Source organism: Accipiter gentilis, chromosome 3, assembly GCF_929443795.1.
Source record: "Accipiter gentilis chromosome 3, bAccGen1.1, whole genome shotgun sequence".
In the NCBI taxonomy this organism is placed as follows: Eukaryota; Metazoa; Chordata; class Aves; order Accipitriformes; family Accipitridae; genus Astur; species Astur gentilis.
In genome coordinates, this window is record NC_064882.1 from 48344741 (window position 1) to 48360883 (window position 16143).

The window sequence follows — 16143 nt, forward strand, 5'->3', positions numbered from 1 at the left end:
TGGCTGTCCCAGCTGTGTCCCCTCCCAGCCTCTTGCCCAGCCCCAGCCTGCTTGCTTGGAGGGGCCAGGGAAGAAAGCCTTGATGCTGTGCAAGCACTGCCCAGCAAGACCCAAAACATCAATGCTTACCTCCACTGGTTTAGCCACACAGCCAAAACACAGCACCACACCCCATCCCAGCCAGACCCAGGACCACTTCCCAACGCAATCCACTGAAATATTCCCAAAGCCTGGAGGCGGTCTCCCCAGGGGTTTTCTGCCTGAGGCTCCCAGGGAGGCCATGCTCCCTCGCTGCGGCACAGAGCACGCTCCTCACAGCTGGTCCTGCCCGGCCAGGCCCAAGGGCAACCACACCAGCTATCTCCTGTAGGATCTGTTTGAAGGCCTGCTGCAAGGCCCCACTTGAAATAGTTCTTCTTTCAGGTTACTCAACAAGAGAGGACTCGCAAGCTGACTGCAACCCAGAGCACACATTCTCCAGAAATCCACAATGCCTAGGAAAGCTGCTGTTTGTTTTTCGTTAGCTGGTGGGGACATGGCTGTTACATTCTTGACCACATCCATAGGGATGTGACAATGTCCATCCTTCCACTTCAGTCCCAGGAAATGGACCTCTTCTGCAGGCCCCTTGATCTTGCTTTGGTTTATGGCAAAACCAGCCTTCAGAAGGACCCACATTATTCTTTGGCTTTCTCAAACACTTTCTACGCTGTGTTGCCCAACACAAAGATGTTGTCAGTGCATGGCGGGTGTTCAGGGGATTCACCCTGTTCCAGTGCTGCCTGTATCAGTCCATGGCAAAAGGCAGGGCTGTCCTTCCACCCCAGGGTAGTCAGCTCCAGGTGCAGGAACACTCCTCCACATGAAAGCAGCCTGGGCCCTGCACTCTGCTGCCCAAGGGATGGAATAGGCATGGGCAGCACCAGTTGTGCCATACCACCTTGCCTCAGGCTCCTGCCCACACTGGAGTACGGCATGTCCAGCACAGCAGCATAACCTCCTTCAGACCGTGACAGTCCTCCTTCAGCCTCCACCCTCCATCAGACTTTGGCGCTGCCGTATAGGACTACTACAGGGTGAAGTCACCCCCAAAATCCAGATGGGTTCCGCCCCTGTACCCTGATGGCATCGGGGTACACTGTGCACCGGAGTCCACCAGAGCCTTGTGCTCCCATGGGTCTGATGTGCCAGGCCACCGAATCAACACGATCCAGTTGAGTCCATTGTCCCTTTCCTCTGCCTAGCCAGAGACAGGGGCCCCCTACTCCTGGTTGGAGCATTCATTATCTGACTCCTGCCATAGCAGACCAGATGTCCCTTCATCAAGGTCAGGAGGAGGAGAGGCATCCTCAGCCCTTCTACTGCATCTGGGAAATTGCTCAACAGCACACAGAGCAGTAACCCTTCTGGATAGACCCTTTTTAGCTGTTCTTTCCCACAATTGACAAATGCAGGATCTAGGTCCAAGACAGCACACCAACCCACTTCCTCACATGCTCCCCATGGTCACACAGATGGAATCAGGGGGTGGCATGTGGTGTGTGCCTGCGGGTCCCTTTCCCCTGAGCTGGGAAAGGCTGACTGTGCGGCAGCACCCTTCACAGCTGAGACAGCAGCCTGTAGGAGTGAGGAGGATGAGATTCTCTTCCTCCACAGCCGGTGCCTTGAGGTCTGGCCAGCCCACCATCATCCAGGCGCTGCTGTACAACACCAGTGTGTTCAATACTAACCTCTGCCACGTGGTCCAGGTGCACTGGACATCTTCCAGATCTCTGGAGACCTGGTTGTTGGTCACCTCCACCACTTCCTTCAGATAGCAGACAAGGTGGTCCACTTGCCACCACAGTCTACCAGGTCATCCTCCAGGTGATACTTTATCCTCAACAGGAGATGGCTGCATCGAGTCTCTGGTTTAGCCACGGTATCCACTTGTATTATCCTTCGATCCAGGGGACCCTCCAGCTCCTTTGAGGGTGCTGAACATAGACAGGCCTGGTAAGCGTAGGCCAGGTCACAACACAGCACTGGAAGCCACTCTCTCTTTGGCAGAGACAAGGCATCCCCCCTTCAGGTGGTCTGCCATTTCAGCAGGATTACATGCCTGCTCAGGCAAAAAATCCCAGGCCATCTGAGGTGAAAATGGCTCGAGGCACCTGCCCAAATTCTCCCACACAACATGCCACCCAGGAGCCAGCTGCCACAGGGCACGTTCCTATCTGCCATCCCCAGCCAGGTGGTTACTGGAGGATCCACCAAGATCTGAATGTGGATCGGTGAATTCAGAGTCTGACGAGATAGCAGCATGTGCGAGGCACTGGCAGCAGGAGAGCACTATTATTACCACTACAGACACCAGTCAAAATCAAAACCAGGTTCACAGTACACACCACGCCAGGATGTTCAAGAAACCGAGTGGCCATTGCAACAAGGTTGGCAGGATCCATCCCAGAGGAGAAGAGGCGTCAAGTGTAATTGCTGTTTGTCTCCAGGGGATGGTTCCCAGACTACTGGGAAGACAGCAATGCAGAAGCCAAATACCAGACTAGGCTCAAAGCACTGCTTTTATCATGTTTCCCAGGCAAAAGAACACAGCAAACAGCAAAGGCTGGAAGCTGCCATTTCAAAGCCCTACCAAGTAGCAGCTAAACAGCAGTAAGGTCAGTCTAGCACACTCCAATCAAATCTGTCATTATATCTCGATCCCCCTCGTGCCCCTCGCTGAGCTCCAAAAAGGACCGTGGTGTGTTGACCCAGGCCAGCAGCCAAACACCCACAGAGCCGCTCACTCACCCCCACTCCCCATCCCAGCAGGATGGGAGGAGAAAAAGGAAGCACAAAAGTGAGAAAACTCATGGGTTAAGGCAAAGACAATCTTACAGGTGAAGAAAAGAGAGGGGAAAAAAAAAAGCAAAGCAAAAGCAATTAATACTCACCACCTCCCCCAGGCAGATCAGTGCCCAGCCAGGCTCCAAGCAACGGCCACCATGGAAGCCTGTCCTGGTCTCAGCTGGGATAATTTTCTTCCTAGTAGCTGGTATAGTGTTATGTTCTGGATTTAGTATGAGAAGAATGTTGATAACACACTGATGTTTGCAGTTCTTGCTAAGTAGTATTTAGACTAAGTCAAGGATTTTTCAGCTTCTCACACCCAGCCAGCAAGAAGACTGGAAGGGCACAAGAAGCTGGGAGGAGACACAGCCAGGGCAGCTGACCCAAACTGGCCAAAGAAGTATTCCATACCATGTGATGTCATGCCCAGTATATAAACTGGGGGGGGGGGGGGGGGGGGGTTGGCCTCGTGTGAGGTGGGGAGGAAATCACTGCTCAGGAACTAACTGGGCATTGGTCGGTGACTGGTAAGCAATTGCAACGTGCATCACTTGTGTATATTCCAATCCTTTTATTATTATTGTCACTTTATTGTTATTATCATTATCAGTTTCTTCCTTTTTGTTCTATTAAACTGTTCTTATCTCAACCCATGAGTTTTACCTCCTTCCTTTCAATTCTCTCCCTCTGCTCAATACAGGGCGGGGGGAGTGAGTGAGCGAGCAGCTCCATGGTGCTTAGTTACCGGATGGGGTTAAACCATGACGAAGCCAAAAACACCTTTTTCTTCTTCATCTACCCCATTTTTTACTGCCAAGCAGGACACTACATGGTACAGAATATCCCTTTAGCCAGTCCAGGTCACAGCTGTGTGACCTCCCCTTTCAGCCTCTTGCCCACCACAGTCTACCCTCAGGGGTGCAGCGGGGAAAGCCTTGACATGGTGCAAGCACTGTTCAGCAACAGTGGTGACCAACACTGGTTTAGCCACAAATCCAAAACACAGCTCACAGGCTGCTGTGAAGACAGTCAACTCCATCCCTGCCAGAGCCAGTACCACTCAGTAACGTAATTCACTGAAATATTCCAAAAAGACCCCATTCCATTCTAGCATTCATGGGGTTCAATGCATCAAGTTTATATACAGACACAAAGAAAAAACACAGAAACAAATCAGCACAAGTCTTTCAGCAAGTAATTCTTAAAACAAGACAAAAAAGGGCATTTTAGCACCTTCATGGAATATTAGCAGCAGCAATCTACTGGCCTTTTTCAATTTTCACTTTTCATGTCAAATTTTAGAGCAGTACAAATCCTGCACGCTGTTTCATAAGTACATTTACATACATGCAATAGCACTGGGGCATATGGAGCTCTGCACACCTGATGTGGAGATGTGCCTGAGAGCATTGTAGACAAAGAACAAATACTAATACTTCTGCTTAAAACTTACTAAAAGAACCCAAACTCCATTCAGAATATTTAACTTGATGGCAAAGAAATAAGAAAACATTTTATTTACCTTCAAATGTGAAACACTGAAAAAAAAAGTCTCAATGTTCTTCCTGTTTCATACACAGAAGCGCTCCTTGTTTGGTAAGGACTAACACGAGCACAGTTGAGCTTCCACTGAGCTCAGCCCCAAAACCAAACTGCAAGATACTTGGGAAACAGAAGAAGGGCAGAAAAGGAATCCAGCAGTATAGCTGGGAGCAGCAAGTTTTGCAACCACTTGGAACCCCACCCTTGTATAAACATCACTCAGTTATATCAGTTGTCATAGAAGTTGGAGAAGAAGAAATCAGTCTAGTCCCTTACGTCCTCCACCCTTTGAGCCAGCGTGACTGTTCTGTCAGTTCTGGCAGATAATTTTTTTTTTAAATCAGAAAAAAATGCAATTAAAAATACTTCTTGCCCTTGAAGAGTGCCTTCTTAATAGGGAAAATAATTACCTCACTTTTATATCCACCCTCTTGAAGACCTCACAACACAGTTATAATTTAGTATTTTAAATATCTAGTCAATGATCACATACCAGAGGAAAGAGCATAACCCAAAACTGAACACACATTTCAACATCAATTCTGGGCTATAAACCAGGATGGATAATTGTTGGGTTGTTTTGTTTTCTTGGGGTTTGTTTTCTTTTGTTTTCAAAAAAGCCTATAGAAAAAGAAATTTTAAAAAATTAACCACCTATATTACATTACTGTACTAAAATAATTGTAACTAAGGAAAAATACTAAAGTGGTGTGCGTCTAAGTTGCAAAAAAAAAGGTCAAATCTCCAAATAGGCGAGATTCCTGGGTAAGCACTATGAACCAGATTATGCTACGCTCCTAAAACACTTTGCCTTGGGTGAAAAGAATTTTTGTTGTTGTTTCAGTTATTTTGACCAATTCAGATCAATTACTACCGTCTTCGAAGTAAAGAAATAGAAAAGCTATCTATTTAACCCCAACACACAAGTATGAGGTGCCAGAAGACATGTCTACATTCTGAGCTCTCAAAGTACAGTGATGAAAACTAATCTCTCCAGTTAACCAGTGTGAATATTACTTCATTCAACAGCCAGTTTTAAAGCCAAAACCACTATTCCCAAACTGCCAGATAGCTTTGTTTCAATGTAATGTGCTAAGTTTATGGATTTAATTAAAGGTCTGAGCTTTCACTGAAACACAGCTGGACAGAGACAGAACACAGGTAAGAATCGGAAAGCAAATGGTGCACTTCCCTAACTCAACAAACACGTAAAAGCCGAGATTGAGTAAACACGTGTTGTACTATCAAACGTGCTAAATCAATACGCGCACTGCTGGCGTGCCAAGACTTCGGCTGCAATGCAGATAAACGTTATGCCGCTGTTTACAAGTCCGTGTCTATTCATCTGCCTTTTGCACTGCAAGAAAATACAACCAGACGCAAGGTCGCTGAGGCAGGGCATGCCTCTGTTGGCCTGCAACGCCTGGCGGGGTGTTCCCAACCCGACACTGCCGACCTACAGAATCCCCTCAGTAGCAAACTAACTAAATAAAAGGGCGGCAGCCGTTAGCCCAAACGCAGTGCAGCGCCTATACCCTGCCGCAACACCCCGTTAACAACCGGCTGCGCGGAGGCGCTCCGCAGCAACCAAGGCATAAAGCCGGCGAGGCCGTTACACCGCGCTTCCCCCCCACACACACACACCTCGGCGGGCAGCCCGCACGGCTGCTGCTCCCAGGCCCCACCGCTGCCCGGGGGTCCGGTGGGCGAGCGGTGCCGGGGCAAGGAGGTCATCTATGGGGGCTAACGGAGGGCAGCGTCCCCACGGAGCCCCGGCCACCCCCCACCCGCCGCCATTTTGTGCGTCCCCCCTCAGCCCCCGCTGCGCCACACAGGGGTGGGAGGGGGGGCGGCCGGCGCCGAGCTCCTACCTCCGGCGGAGCGCAGCCCGAACCGCGCTGCTCGCATCCACCCTTCGTTCCCTGTTCCTCCACCGCCTCCCTCCGCCGCCGCCGCCGCCGCCGCCGCCGTTCCGTCGGGCCGGAGCGGGCACCGCCGCCGCGGAGATGCAGCCCCGACGAGGGAGACACCGGCCACTGCGCCTGCGCACGGAGGGAAGGGGCGGAGCAGCGACCAGCGTCGCGGGCGAAGGACGCATGCGCAGAACAGCAGTGCGGGGGAGCGGCGGCCCCTCCCGGCCGCGCAGGCGCGCTCCGCCCCGCGAAGCCGCGGCCGGTCAGTTCCCACGCTGTGGGCACGCTACCCGCAGTGCGCATGTGCAGCCAGCCGCCTGCCTTGGCGGCGGGGAGAGCTGCGCATGCGCCGGAGTGGGAGGCGGGGCCACGCACGCCTGCCGCAGAGCATGATGGGAACTCTCTCCCTGGAGTAGCGCTGCTGCCCCCCCTTCGTCCTATCATGGCGGCCGGAGCGGGTTGGGGGTTATTTTCTGCCTCCCTCTGGGTGTCCTTACTGGTTCATTCTGCTCCTCGTAGGCCTGCTGTTGTTCCTTCTGATTCTTGTTTCTCTCATCAGTCTTTTACGGTGCTGCTTGCCATCTTCTCCTCGTTCCCCTGCTGAGGGCCCGGTGTCTTCTGCGGGCCTGTGGTGTGGCTGTGGGGCTCTGCTTCACCACAGAGCCGGCCCGGGGTGAGGGCACCTGCCCTGCCTGCTGGTGATCACTGACGTGCACCCTTGGAGATCAGAGACACGGCACCAAGCAGCTGTTCCCTGCCTGAGCCTCTAGCAGCAACACCGTGAGCTTCTGCAATTGTCCTCTCAGATGGCTTCCACCTTATATGTTAAGCCTTGTGCACAGCCCCAGCTGAACGTGTGGATCCCCTCTGCTGCATTCCAATTCAAGGTGGCCTGGGCTTGACTGGCAGACAGTGGCTTCCCCAGTCTTTCCAGTGAAAACAGCATAGAACTTGAGACTACCGAGGTGCTTGACTCACAGGGTTTGTCTGTGCTGCTGGTTGGAATGATGTTTGCTTTTGGAGCAGCAGCATTAATACCTGGTACCTCCAACAAGCATGCTTCCCCAGGGGTACAGTGAGTCAGCATCCCCAAATAGAGGCTTTCCCCCCATTAACTATGGTCTGCAGTGCCGGTGCTGACCTGAAAAGGAGAGTCTTAAAAGCTCTGCCACCTTGGGTAGCCCTGTGAGGTTTTGGCACAGGGAGTTCCTGTTGCTCTGGGGTCCCCTTAGCTCTCGCCCACGAAGCACCTTTGCAGAGTCACAGGCTTCTCTCTGAGGAGACAGAAGATGCCTTTAAGAGCTGCCACATTATTTCCTGAAAATAGCAAAGCGGATGCCAAACTTAACCACAGAGACAGCCAGAAATGCTGCTGCTGTGTCACAGTGACTGCCCCGAAAGCATGTATGGCATAAAGCAGGCCTGTGACCAGCTCTGCCCAAAACCACACCATTTGCTTGCGTGGTGGAGCATATTTCAGAGCTGCTGAAAGCGCTGCGTCTTGCTGCAAATGTGGCAGACAGCAGGCACCCACTCAGCTTCTTTTTTAGCAGACTGGGAGTGGGCTGCGCAGCGCCAGTGGACTGGCTGCCGTGCAGATCTGTCCGGCTGTACTGCTTTGAAGTCGCTTGGGCGTTTGTCTTTCTCGTGTTTCAGATCCTGCAGACGCTTTGCATGCATCCAGCAAAAATGATTCACTGGTGCTGGATTTTCTGACAAAGCTAGGCTGACACAGATTTAGGTTGCTGGTCTTTGTATCCAAACCTGTTTGGGTTCCTCTCCAGCACATCACAGTCTTGGAAACGCTAAAAACCTTTAAAAGTTTTGAAACTTGCTTAGAGCTGTCTAGTCCTGCAGCTTGTGACTTCTGTAGACCACAGGCATTCCTTACTCCCACCACAGCACAGCAAGGGGAAGTAAGAAGGTAGGATCATTTTGGAGAGTTGAAAGCTGTATTTCCTAAACTTTTGAATCAAATTTACAGCTAAATTATATGATTCGTGCCTGTGTCTGTTTTGCCATTCTGAGGCCAGCCCGAAGATCTTCACTGACAAGGTACTCTGGAAGGGAAACTCCATTGTAAACTAAAAGATAGGATCAGCTTTTATGGTGAGACCACGGGACTCTGACAGAGTTAACTGCAGTTTTAGGAGCATCCCAAGGGCAGACTCTGCCCAGCACCTGCTGTGGAAACTTTAACATCTTGTTGGGAAAGAATCTTTTGGATCAAAGGCTTTATAAAAGATAAGATGAGCGCTCTGCCTACATGGAGCTTGAACGCCATCCTGCTCGCATTGCTAGTGCTCTGTGGTGCTGCCCCAACAGCTGTAAAACATAACAGTTGAAAATAAGAAATTAAATTTGACTCAAAAGGCACTGAGGTCCCAGTGCAAACAAGGCTGGAATTACATCCAGGGTCTCATTTGCTAAATGTCCAGCAGCGATTACAGCAGCACTGTCTTAAAAGGCATCGTTAAGGTGGTAAAATTAAACAAATTAAGCACTAAGACCTTTGGGAATGTAAACATTTAGGCTCCTTGTGCAACCTGATCTGTCCAACATCTCCTGATGTCCCGACACAATCTCTGGTTACATGATAGGACACTTGAGCCCCAGCAGCTCTGCTGCGTGAGGGGGGTTGGGCACCTGGAGAACCTCTGTGCTGCAAGACTTTGCCTCATTTGTTGCAAAATTGAGGAGATGCAAACAGATTGAAATAAAAGTCTTATGGTTTCATAAGAGCTTCAGCCAGAGCCAGGTCTTAACCTTGCTCCTGTGAAGAAATCCCCATGGGATGCTGGACAGGTCTCTTAATCCAGCTCGTTTTAGGTGTTTGCTGGTTCTTTGCCAAACTTTCCGTACTCCTGACTCTGTTCCAGGTGTGATGTAGGGTGCTGAGCCACAGCTGAAGTCACAAAGCTGCCCTTTGCAAAGGCAGTGCTAAGTGGCCCAAGGATATGTTGCCAGGCCTTTATCTTGGAAATGGTTTCAATCATTTTAACCATAAAATGACACAGATGACAAGCATATAAAATTTCATTCTGAATATTTAAAACACAGACAAGGGATGTCCATGTGAGAACATGACAAGGAATCTTGCTCTTCCTAAGGATGCTTACTAATCCCCAACTGTCTTTAGCCCTTTAGCTCTTAGACATGCTACTCTGGGTCAAAATAAGAGAAGGTCCCCAAAAGAGATGTATACGTGACCAAAACACAAAACCTGCTGCCAGAACAACTCCAGCAGATACCAGAGAGCTCACCCCAGCAGCTTGGCACGCAGGAGAGACGGGTCCACTGTCCCTGAAGCTCACTCTAAACCACCCTGAATTTCACAAGGGTTGTGGGGGTGTGGGGAGAAGTCTTTTGGGATGTAGCCAGAAACTGAGAAGGGATGATTTTTCAGATCTGCAATCCACTTTCAGACGGGGTGATTGCTGAAGCCTCAGGCCAAGACAGTCACTGCTGGGGAGCAAGCACACATGTAATGCAGGGTGCTGGCTACATCTTCTACAAGAGATGTAAATCATGGAGTTAGGAAGGAGCCAATGCAGCCAGTGTCTTCTTATGCGAAGGACTTCACTCAGGCAGGTTTTTGGCTACTTGACAAAATTATCTGGCTCCCAGCTGCTCTCCCATCCCCATCACATTGTCAAGCCTTGCCCAAGGTCTGTGTTTTCCATCCGATCTGGTCCCACTCCAGGCTGCCCGGGCTGACGGGTATTAATAGTCCTTTAGGCTGTGAACTCCGGGACTTGGCTGGCGGCTGCAGAGCCCCGCATACTCTTTGCCTGACACATCAGTATCTGGCAACTGTCCCTGCTCCGCGTGACAGTGAGAGTTGGTCTCAGCCCGCAGCCGGGTCTGGGAACGGATTGGATGCGATTAATTAGTTTTACATCTTCAGATATCCAGCCCCTCTGCCCAGTACGTGGGGCTATAGGGGGAGTGGGAATTCAGGCACTTCCCCTACAGAAGAGAGGTAGCAGGTCTGCCGCTTCCCTCTGAAGCATCCTGGGTGAGTTGTTTGTGATTACACCTTGTAGGAAAGGTGTGTCAGACCCCCCAAAAAGGGGTGAGAGCCAGGACTGGGGTCGGAGGAGCAGGAGAGCTGCAGCCCAGACACACGGTCATATTACGACTCGGTGAGTTTGGGGCATCTTCTGCACCACCACAATCACCTGTCGATCACAGTGACAAGGAGGTCGCCACTAATGGATGCTGCACACCTCGGAGCTGTGAAAGCCCCAGGTGACAGGGACAGCCTGTGCCCAGGAGCTCTGGACCTCCGTCTGGTTTGCTGGCTCTTCATCTTGCCATGGCTGAGGCCGCAGGTGCCTGTGCTGTGCATTTGGAAGAGCTGAGTTTGGGATCATGCCTACCCAGCAAGTCCCTGGGCCTCCCAGGAAAAAAGCCTGCAGACCCTGGGAGTGTGCAGGATCTGCACTCCGCTATGTGGGGAGAAGGGGGCACCAGGACATCCCCCTCCTGTAGACCCCCCTGCAGCTTCCTCACGTCCCCGCACTCTCCCCACTGAGCAGAAACACCCAAAAGGGCTGTAAAAATGACCACAGTTTCCCCTGCCCCAAGCAAAAAAACCTGCTTGTCCTCAAAGCACGTCCTGTTTGACTGCAAGCAGGGGCTTAGCAGATGTTGCAAAAGCAGCTTAAAAAGGACCCAAGCGGTGGCAGGGCAGCCGAGTCCCTCTGTCAGGGGGTGTTTATGGATGCTGGAGACTTCGAGCCATGTTTGTCCACTCTCCTTCCCTCTGCACCCATGTGCCCCAGCCCCTGCAGCTGCTGCTCTGCAGGGAAGGAGCTGGGCTTTACTGGGGGAATATGTTTCCTTCATACTCTGCTGGCACATCCATCCATGTTGGAGCCACTGGGCTGAGCAGGGAGCTTTCCCAGCAGATGGTGCCTCTGAGTCGGCAGAACTGCAGCCGGGCCAGGATCCTGCACCTCACGCCAGGCTCTCAGGGCTGGCTGCTTCGGGGACTGGCTTCCCAAGGCTTGAAATTAGTGCTCCTCCTGCCAGCGCTGCCCCTTAAGATCCATTTTTGCCACGACTGTACGTCTACTCCCTACCTCCTGCCATAGATGCTCTGCTCAGTTTGGATGCTGAGCTACAACAAATCTTGTGAAATTGTATTTTAACGCTTGGTTTAAATAGTGGTAAAGTGGGGCAAAGCCCAGAGTGGTGCGATGGACTCAGGGTTGCGTCAGTGCAACTAGATCATGAGTGCGCAGATGAAGCCATGAGTATAAATGAAGCTGTCAGAATAAAATGAGAGTATTGAGCTGGGCAAGATTAAAATCCAGTTTTGGAGCAGGAGCAGCGTCTTGCAGCAGCACGGAGTGGGGCAGGGCGATCTCGTGGGGATCCCAGCTGTGGTGGGATCCCCTCCACTTGCTTTCCACGTGGCTCCAAGGAGCAGGAATGAAATGGAGGAGAGGAGAGGCGTGACCCCCCAACAGAGGAGCAAAGCGTGCCGCCCTGCCTCTTCTCGTGTCTGGCTCCTCATCGCGTCTTTCTGGCCTCTGCCTGTGCAGAGGGATGTGGGAGCAAAGCCCCCAGCGAGGCAGCAGCTCTGCCCACCGGTGCCGGTGCTGCTGGAAACCCCCGTAAAACACCCTCTTATTCAGGCTCTGTTTCCTGCGAAGCTCAAGCAAGAGCTGACCCAGAAACTCTCCGCTTTGCTACACGCAGCACCCTTCACCGACAGAGGATTGCCCCTCCATCCTACCCAGGCTGGCTGGGGACAAGGACATGAGGGAGCTGCCACCTCCCCATCGCCCACTGCTCCTCCGCTGCAGGACGGGACCCCCAGGCTTTGCTTTCTGCCCCCCAGTCCTGGCCGGAGCTGTGGGGCTGGAGCAGGAGACGAGGGATGTGTCAAAGCACCTGCTTTCCCACGGTCTCTCAGTTAATTTATTAATTGGCAAGACCTGATGAGGGTGACACTTTAGCGGCTGCAGCACGGCACGAAGCGGGTGCAGGGAAGCCCGGGGGCTTGCTGTGCTCCCCCCTGTTGTCCCCCGGGTGTGTGACAGCCCCTCACCCCAGATGGCAGCCACCAGCCCCCGGGGACGGTGGGGGCCCACACTGCGTGACACCGGCACCAAGGCTGGGGACAGCCTCCGGCCACCCACCCGTGCCTCCATGCAGCTCGTGGACATGCCCGCAGCTCCAGAGGATGCCGTCCCCGCTGCGCTGCATTACAGCCGGGTGAGCTGAGGCACAGCTTCTCAGCTGGGACACTGGGAGGACTGGGAACTGGGGTGCTGGGAGGACTGGGAGCTAGGAGGATGGGGAGCCCTGGTACTGGCAGTCCCCTGCACGGTGACACCAGTCTTAAAAGTCCCAGGAACTGATGTAGTTTAAAATTGCTGAGCTCCAGGGCCACATCCTTCTCCTGCCCGAGCCCCTTTCCCTGCCACCAAGTGCCACCCCCAGGCTGCGTTTACCATGGTTGGGGGGGCACAACAAGGACCACAGGCACATCAGCATCCCCTCTGTGCCACCTCCCGTGGCACCCCTGCCCAGGAGGACATATCCCCCCCAGCCTGCTGGCTCCATGCTCCCCCCTGCCCACAGTGTGCAGGGTGAGCAGCAGTGCCAGGGGGTCCCACCGGGCCCTTGGTGCAGGAGAGCAATTTGGGAAGAGAAGGAACATCTCTGGCGCTGGGGGGGGTTGTGTGTGTCAGGTTTTGGAACGACCTGTGCACAGGAATGGGGGGGAAAAAACGAGAAAATACCCCCCAGCATGAGGTGCTCCCCTCCCAGTCCAAAGGGGTCCCCAATTTCCTCCTCTGGCTCCAAAAGGGGACTCAGACTGAGCCTTTTGGGTACCACTTTGGCCACCAGTACCCCCAAACCGGCACAAATCCACCCCAAAATGACAGCAAGACGGGATGGGAAACAGGGAGAGAAGGGATGTAGAGGGGCATGTGGGCACAGACAGGGAGACACGGGCGCAGGGCTGGTGGGACGAGTGCCGGAGGATGGGGCTGGTTAAATGCAGGGGGACGTGCAGCCCCGTGTCCCTGTTAGGGACAGAGCAGGGGGACGTGCGGCCCCGTGTCCCCATCCCCGCAGAGGCATCCCCGTGGCCGGGACCACATGCGGTGCCAAGGGAGGCCGTGTTTGACATTCCCCCCGGTCGGCGGCTGGGGCCGGGGCGGTGTGTGACCGCATGTCGGTGGCATTCCTGGACTAACTCGGGCACTCGATGGCCTTCACCGACCTTGCCCTCTCCCCGTTACCCGTCTCGTTAACCCCACAGGATCCGGGGATGGAGCTGGGGGCAAAGCCGTGCCCACAAGAGCAGAGCCGTGACCACTTGCACCATCACCCGGGTCTGTGCCAAGACCTCTCGTACCCCAAAGTGATCCGGGAGCCCCCAAACCGCTGCCCCCAACAGCTCAGATCCTCGCCCTGCTTGCGTGCAGGAGCTCCACATCCATGGGGGTCCCTGTGCCCCCCAAAAGCCAGAGAGGATCAGCAGGTGGGGTTCCGGGGGGGTTCAACTGCAAAGCCACTGGAGCTGTGGGGCTCCTCGTGGTGGGACCATGGCACGGGGACGGACCCACGCTGGCAGCGGGGAACCGACGGGCTCCTGCGCTCTGGGACGTTTCCCATTACAGGCAGTAAGGACAAACATCCCTGTGCCCCAGGGACATCCCGTGCTGCCTCTCCAGGGCCATTCCTGCCACCGGAGAGTGGGGCTGTCCCTGTTCTGCCCCCTTCCCTGTGCCATCAGATGCCTGGCAGCACCCCCAGACCCCCACCAGCATCTCCTACACCCCAAAACCCACATGGGCAATACCTGATGCACCATGCCCTTGTGCCGGGGGGGATGCCCAGCAGCCCCCCGGATCAGGCCCTTTGGCCACAGTCTATTTTTATCCTGTCTAGTGGCAGAGCCCAGTCCTCAGCCATACAAGGAGCCATCAGCCGCCCTGGGGAGGTAATTTGTCCCCAGGGTGCCATATTTCAGGTCGCCCAAGTGGATGGCAGCGACCCGGGTGGGGGGGGAATTGTCACCTCAATGGAGCAACCTGCTCATCTTACGTCCCCGGCCAGACGCTGCGGACATCCCGCTCGCCTCTTGAGGACACCTTGTGATGTTTGTTCCCTGATACCCAGCCCCTGTTTCTCAACTCGCCCTGAATTTAGCACCTGGTGATGAACAGGTTCCCGACGGATGAGGACACAGGGTTAGAAATAGCTCGCTGCTCCGGCCATCGATGGGAGCGTGGTGGCCATGGGGCTGGGGGACGAGGGCAGGGCCGGATCCAGGGCCAACGGATCCAGGGCCAACGGATCTGGGCCCTCGTCCCCCAGCCCAGCCGACTGGGTTTTGCTCGTTAGCACAGCTCCCCATCTGACAGGAGAGCTAAGTGACATGCCCAGGGACATCCCGGACACCAGTGGCAGAGACACCATGACTTTGCCGGGGACCATCCCACCCCAAGGTGGGGGTCTGGGCGTTGCACACGCGTGTGCAAACCCCTACACTTGTGGGGGCAAACCTGAAGGTTCTGGGGGGTCCCTGGACCACGTAGCATCCCTTGGCTGACCCCCAAACCCTATATCCCCCCTGCCAGGGGCTTGTCACCTCCCCACAGTGTGGGGACCGCCCTGGCCAGGGGCAGCGGGACCCCCCAGCCTGCCCCCCCCTCTTCATTTTAGCAAAATCCCAGTCCGGAGGGTAGAAGGGGTTTGGGGTCATCCCGATGGGTGGGAGGAGGTTTGGGGTCACCCCCTCCTGCCGTGGGGCTCCCCACAGGGGTACACCCTCCTGCCAAAGCCCCCCACGGCTACGTGTCGGACCCCCGTCCCAGTGCCGGCAGAGAGGGGCTGCTTCTCCCACCCAGCTCCTCCGTACCCCAATGCGGGGTCTGGGGGTGGCAAGTGGGGCTGGAAAAGGCTCAACACCCCCCCCCCCAAAAAAAAAAAACCCACCCTGCCAGCCAGGCGTGGGGACCCCCGGGGGTTGCGGGGACCCCCGGGGTCCCGACACTCACCGTCCGAGCGGGTCGAGGGGCAGCGGGCCGGGGACCGGGGGGCGCTGGGGGCCCCGCTTTCGGGGCGCGGAGCCCCCGCCGCCGCCCGCCGGCATCTCGGGGGGGGCCGGGACGGCGGGTGCCCGCGGGTGACGGCCGGCGCGGCCCCGGCTCGGTCCTGGCAGCCGGCCCGGGCTCGTCACCGGGAGGGCGGGGGGGGGAAGGACGGACGGACGGACGGACGGCGGACAGGGGTACCCGGGGGGGGGGGGGGGGGGGGGGATTGGGGGGGGGCTCGGGGGACGCCCTGGGGGAACCGGGGGTGTGGGCAGCGGTGGGGAGCCGGGGGGTGCGGGGCTGGATTCCCCCCCCCCGAGGTGCCCCCAAGACTGGGGGTGCAGGGCTGGGTGCCCCCCCCCCCCGGTTCTCCCCCCACGCTGGGGGTGCAAGCTGGGTCCCCCGGTAACTGGGGGTTCGGGGCTGGGTGCCACCCCCCCGCAAGTGCCCCTAACACGGGGGGGGGGGGGGGGGGGGCAGAGCTGGGTCCCCCCCCCCGAGGTGCCCCCCCCAGCCACGCGCCTGCCACGTGACAACCACCCCCCCACTCCCCCCCCCCCCGGCTCGGGCGCGGGTGCCCGGGGAATCCCCCGCCCCCTCGGTGTGTTTACATCGACCCGCCAATCAGCGTCTCTCTAGCAGCACACCCCCGCGGCGGGGTGGGGGGGAGGGAGGTGGTTTTGTGATGCCTCTTCCCATTGGGCGCTGCGCCCGCCCATCAGGATCTAGGCGAAAGGGGCGGGGTGATGGGGTTATTTACATTGCAGCCGGCCACGCCCACCCCGCCGCGGTCC

At 55.4% G+C, this 16143-nt stretch overlaps 1 protein-coding gene across 3 annotated transcripts in view; it reads right to left on the reverse strand.

The window, feature by feature from the left end:
- The window catches only part of ZNF638 (zinc finger protein 638), a 65074-nt gene extending 49663 nt beyond the window's left edge, over positions 1–15411 (reverse strand). For all 3 annotated transcript variants that reach the window (XM_049795757.1, XM_049795743.1, XM_049795736.1), the window contains exon 1: positions 15314–15411. In XM_049795757.1, coding sequence (XP_049651714.1) covers positions 15314–15408 — 95 coding nt within the window. In that variant the 5' untranslated portion in view covers positions 15409–15411. The remainder of the gene's footprint in view (positions 1–15313) is intronic.
- Between the last annotated feature and the right edge of the window lie 732 nt (positions 15412–16143).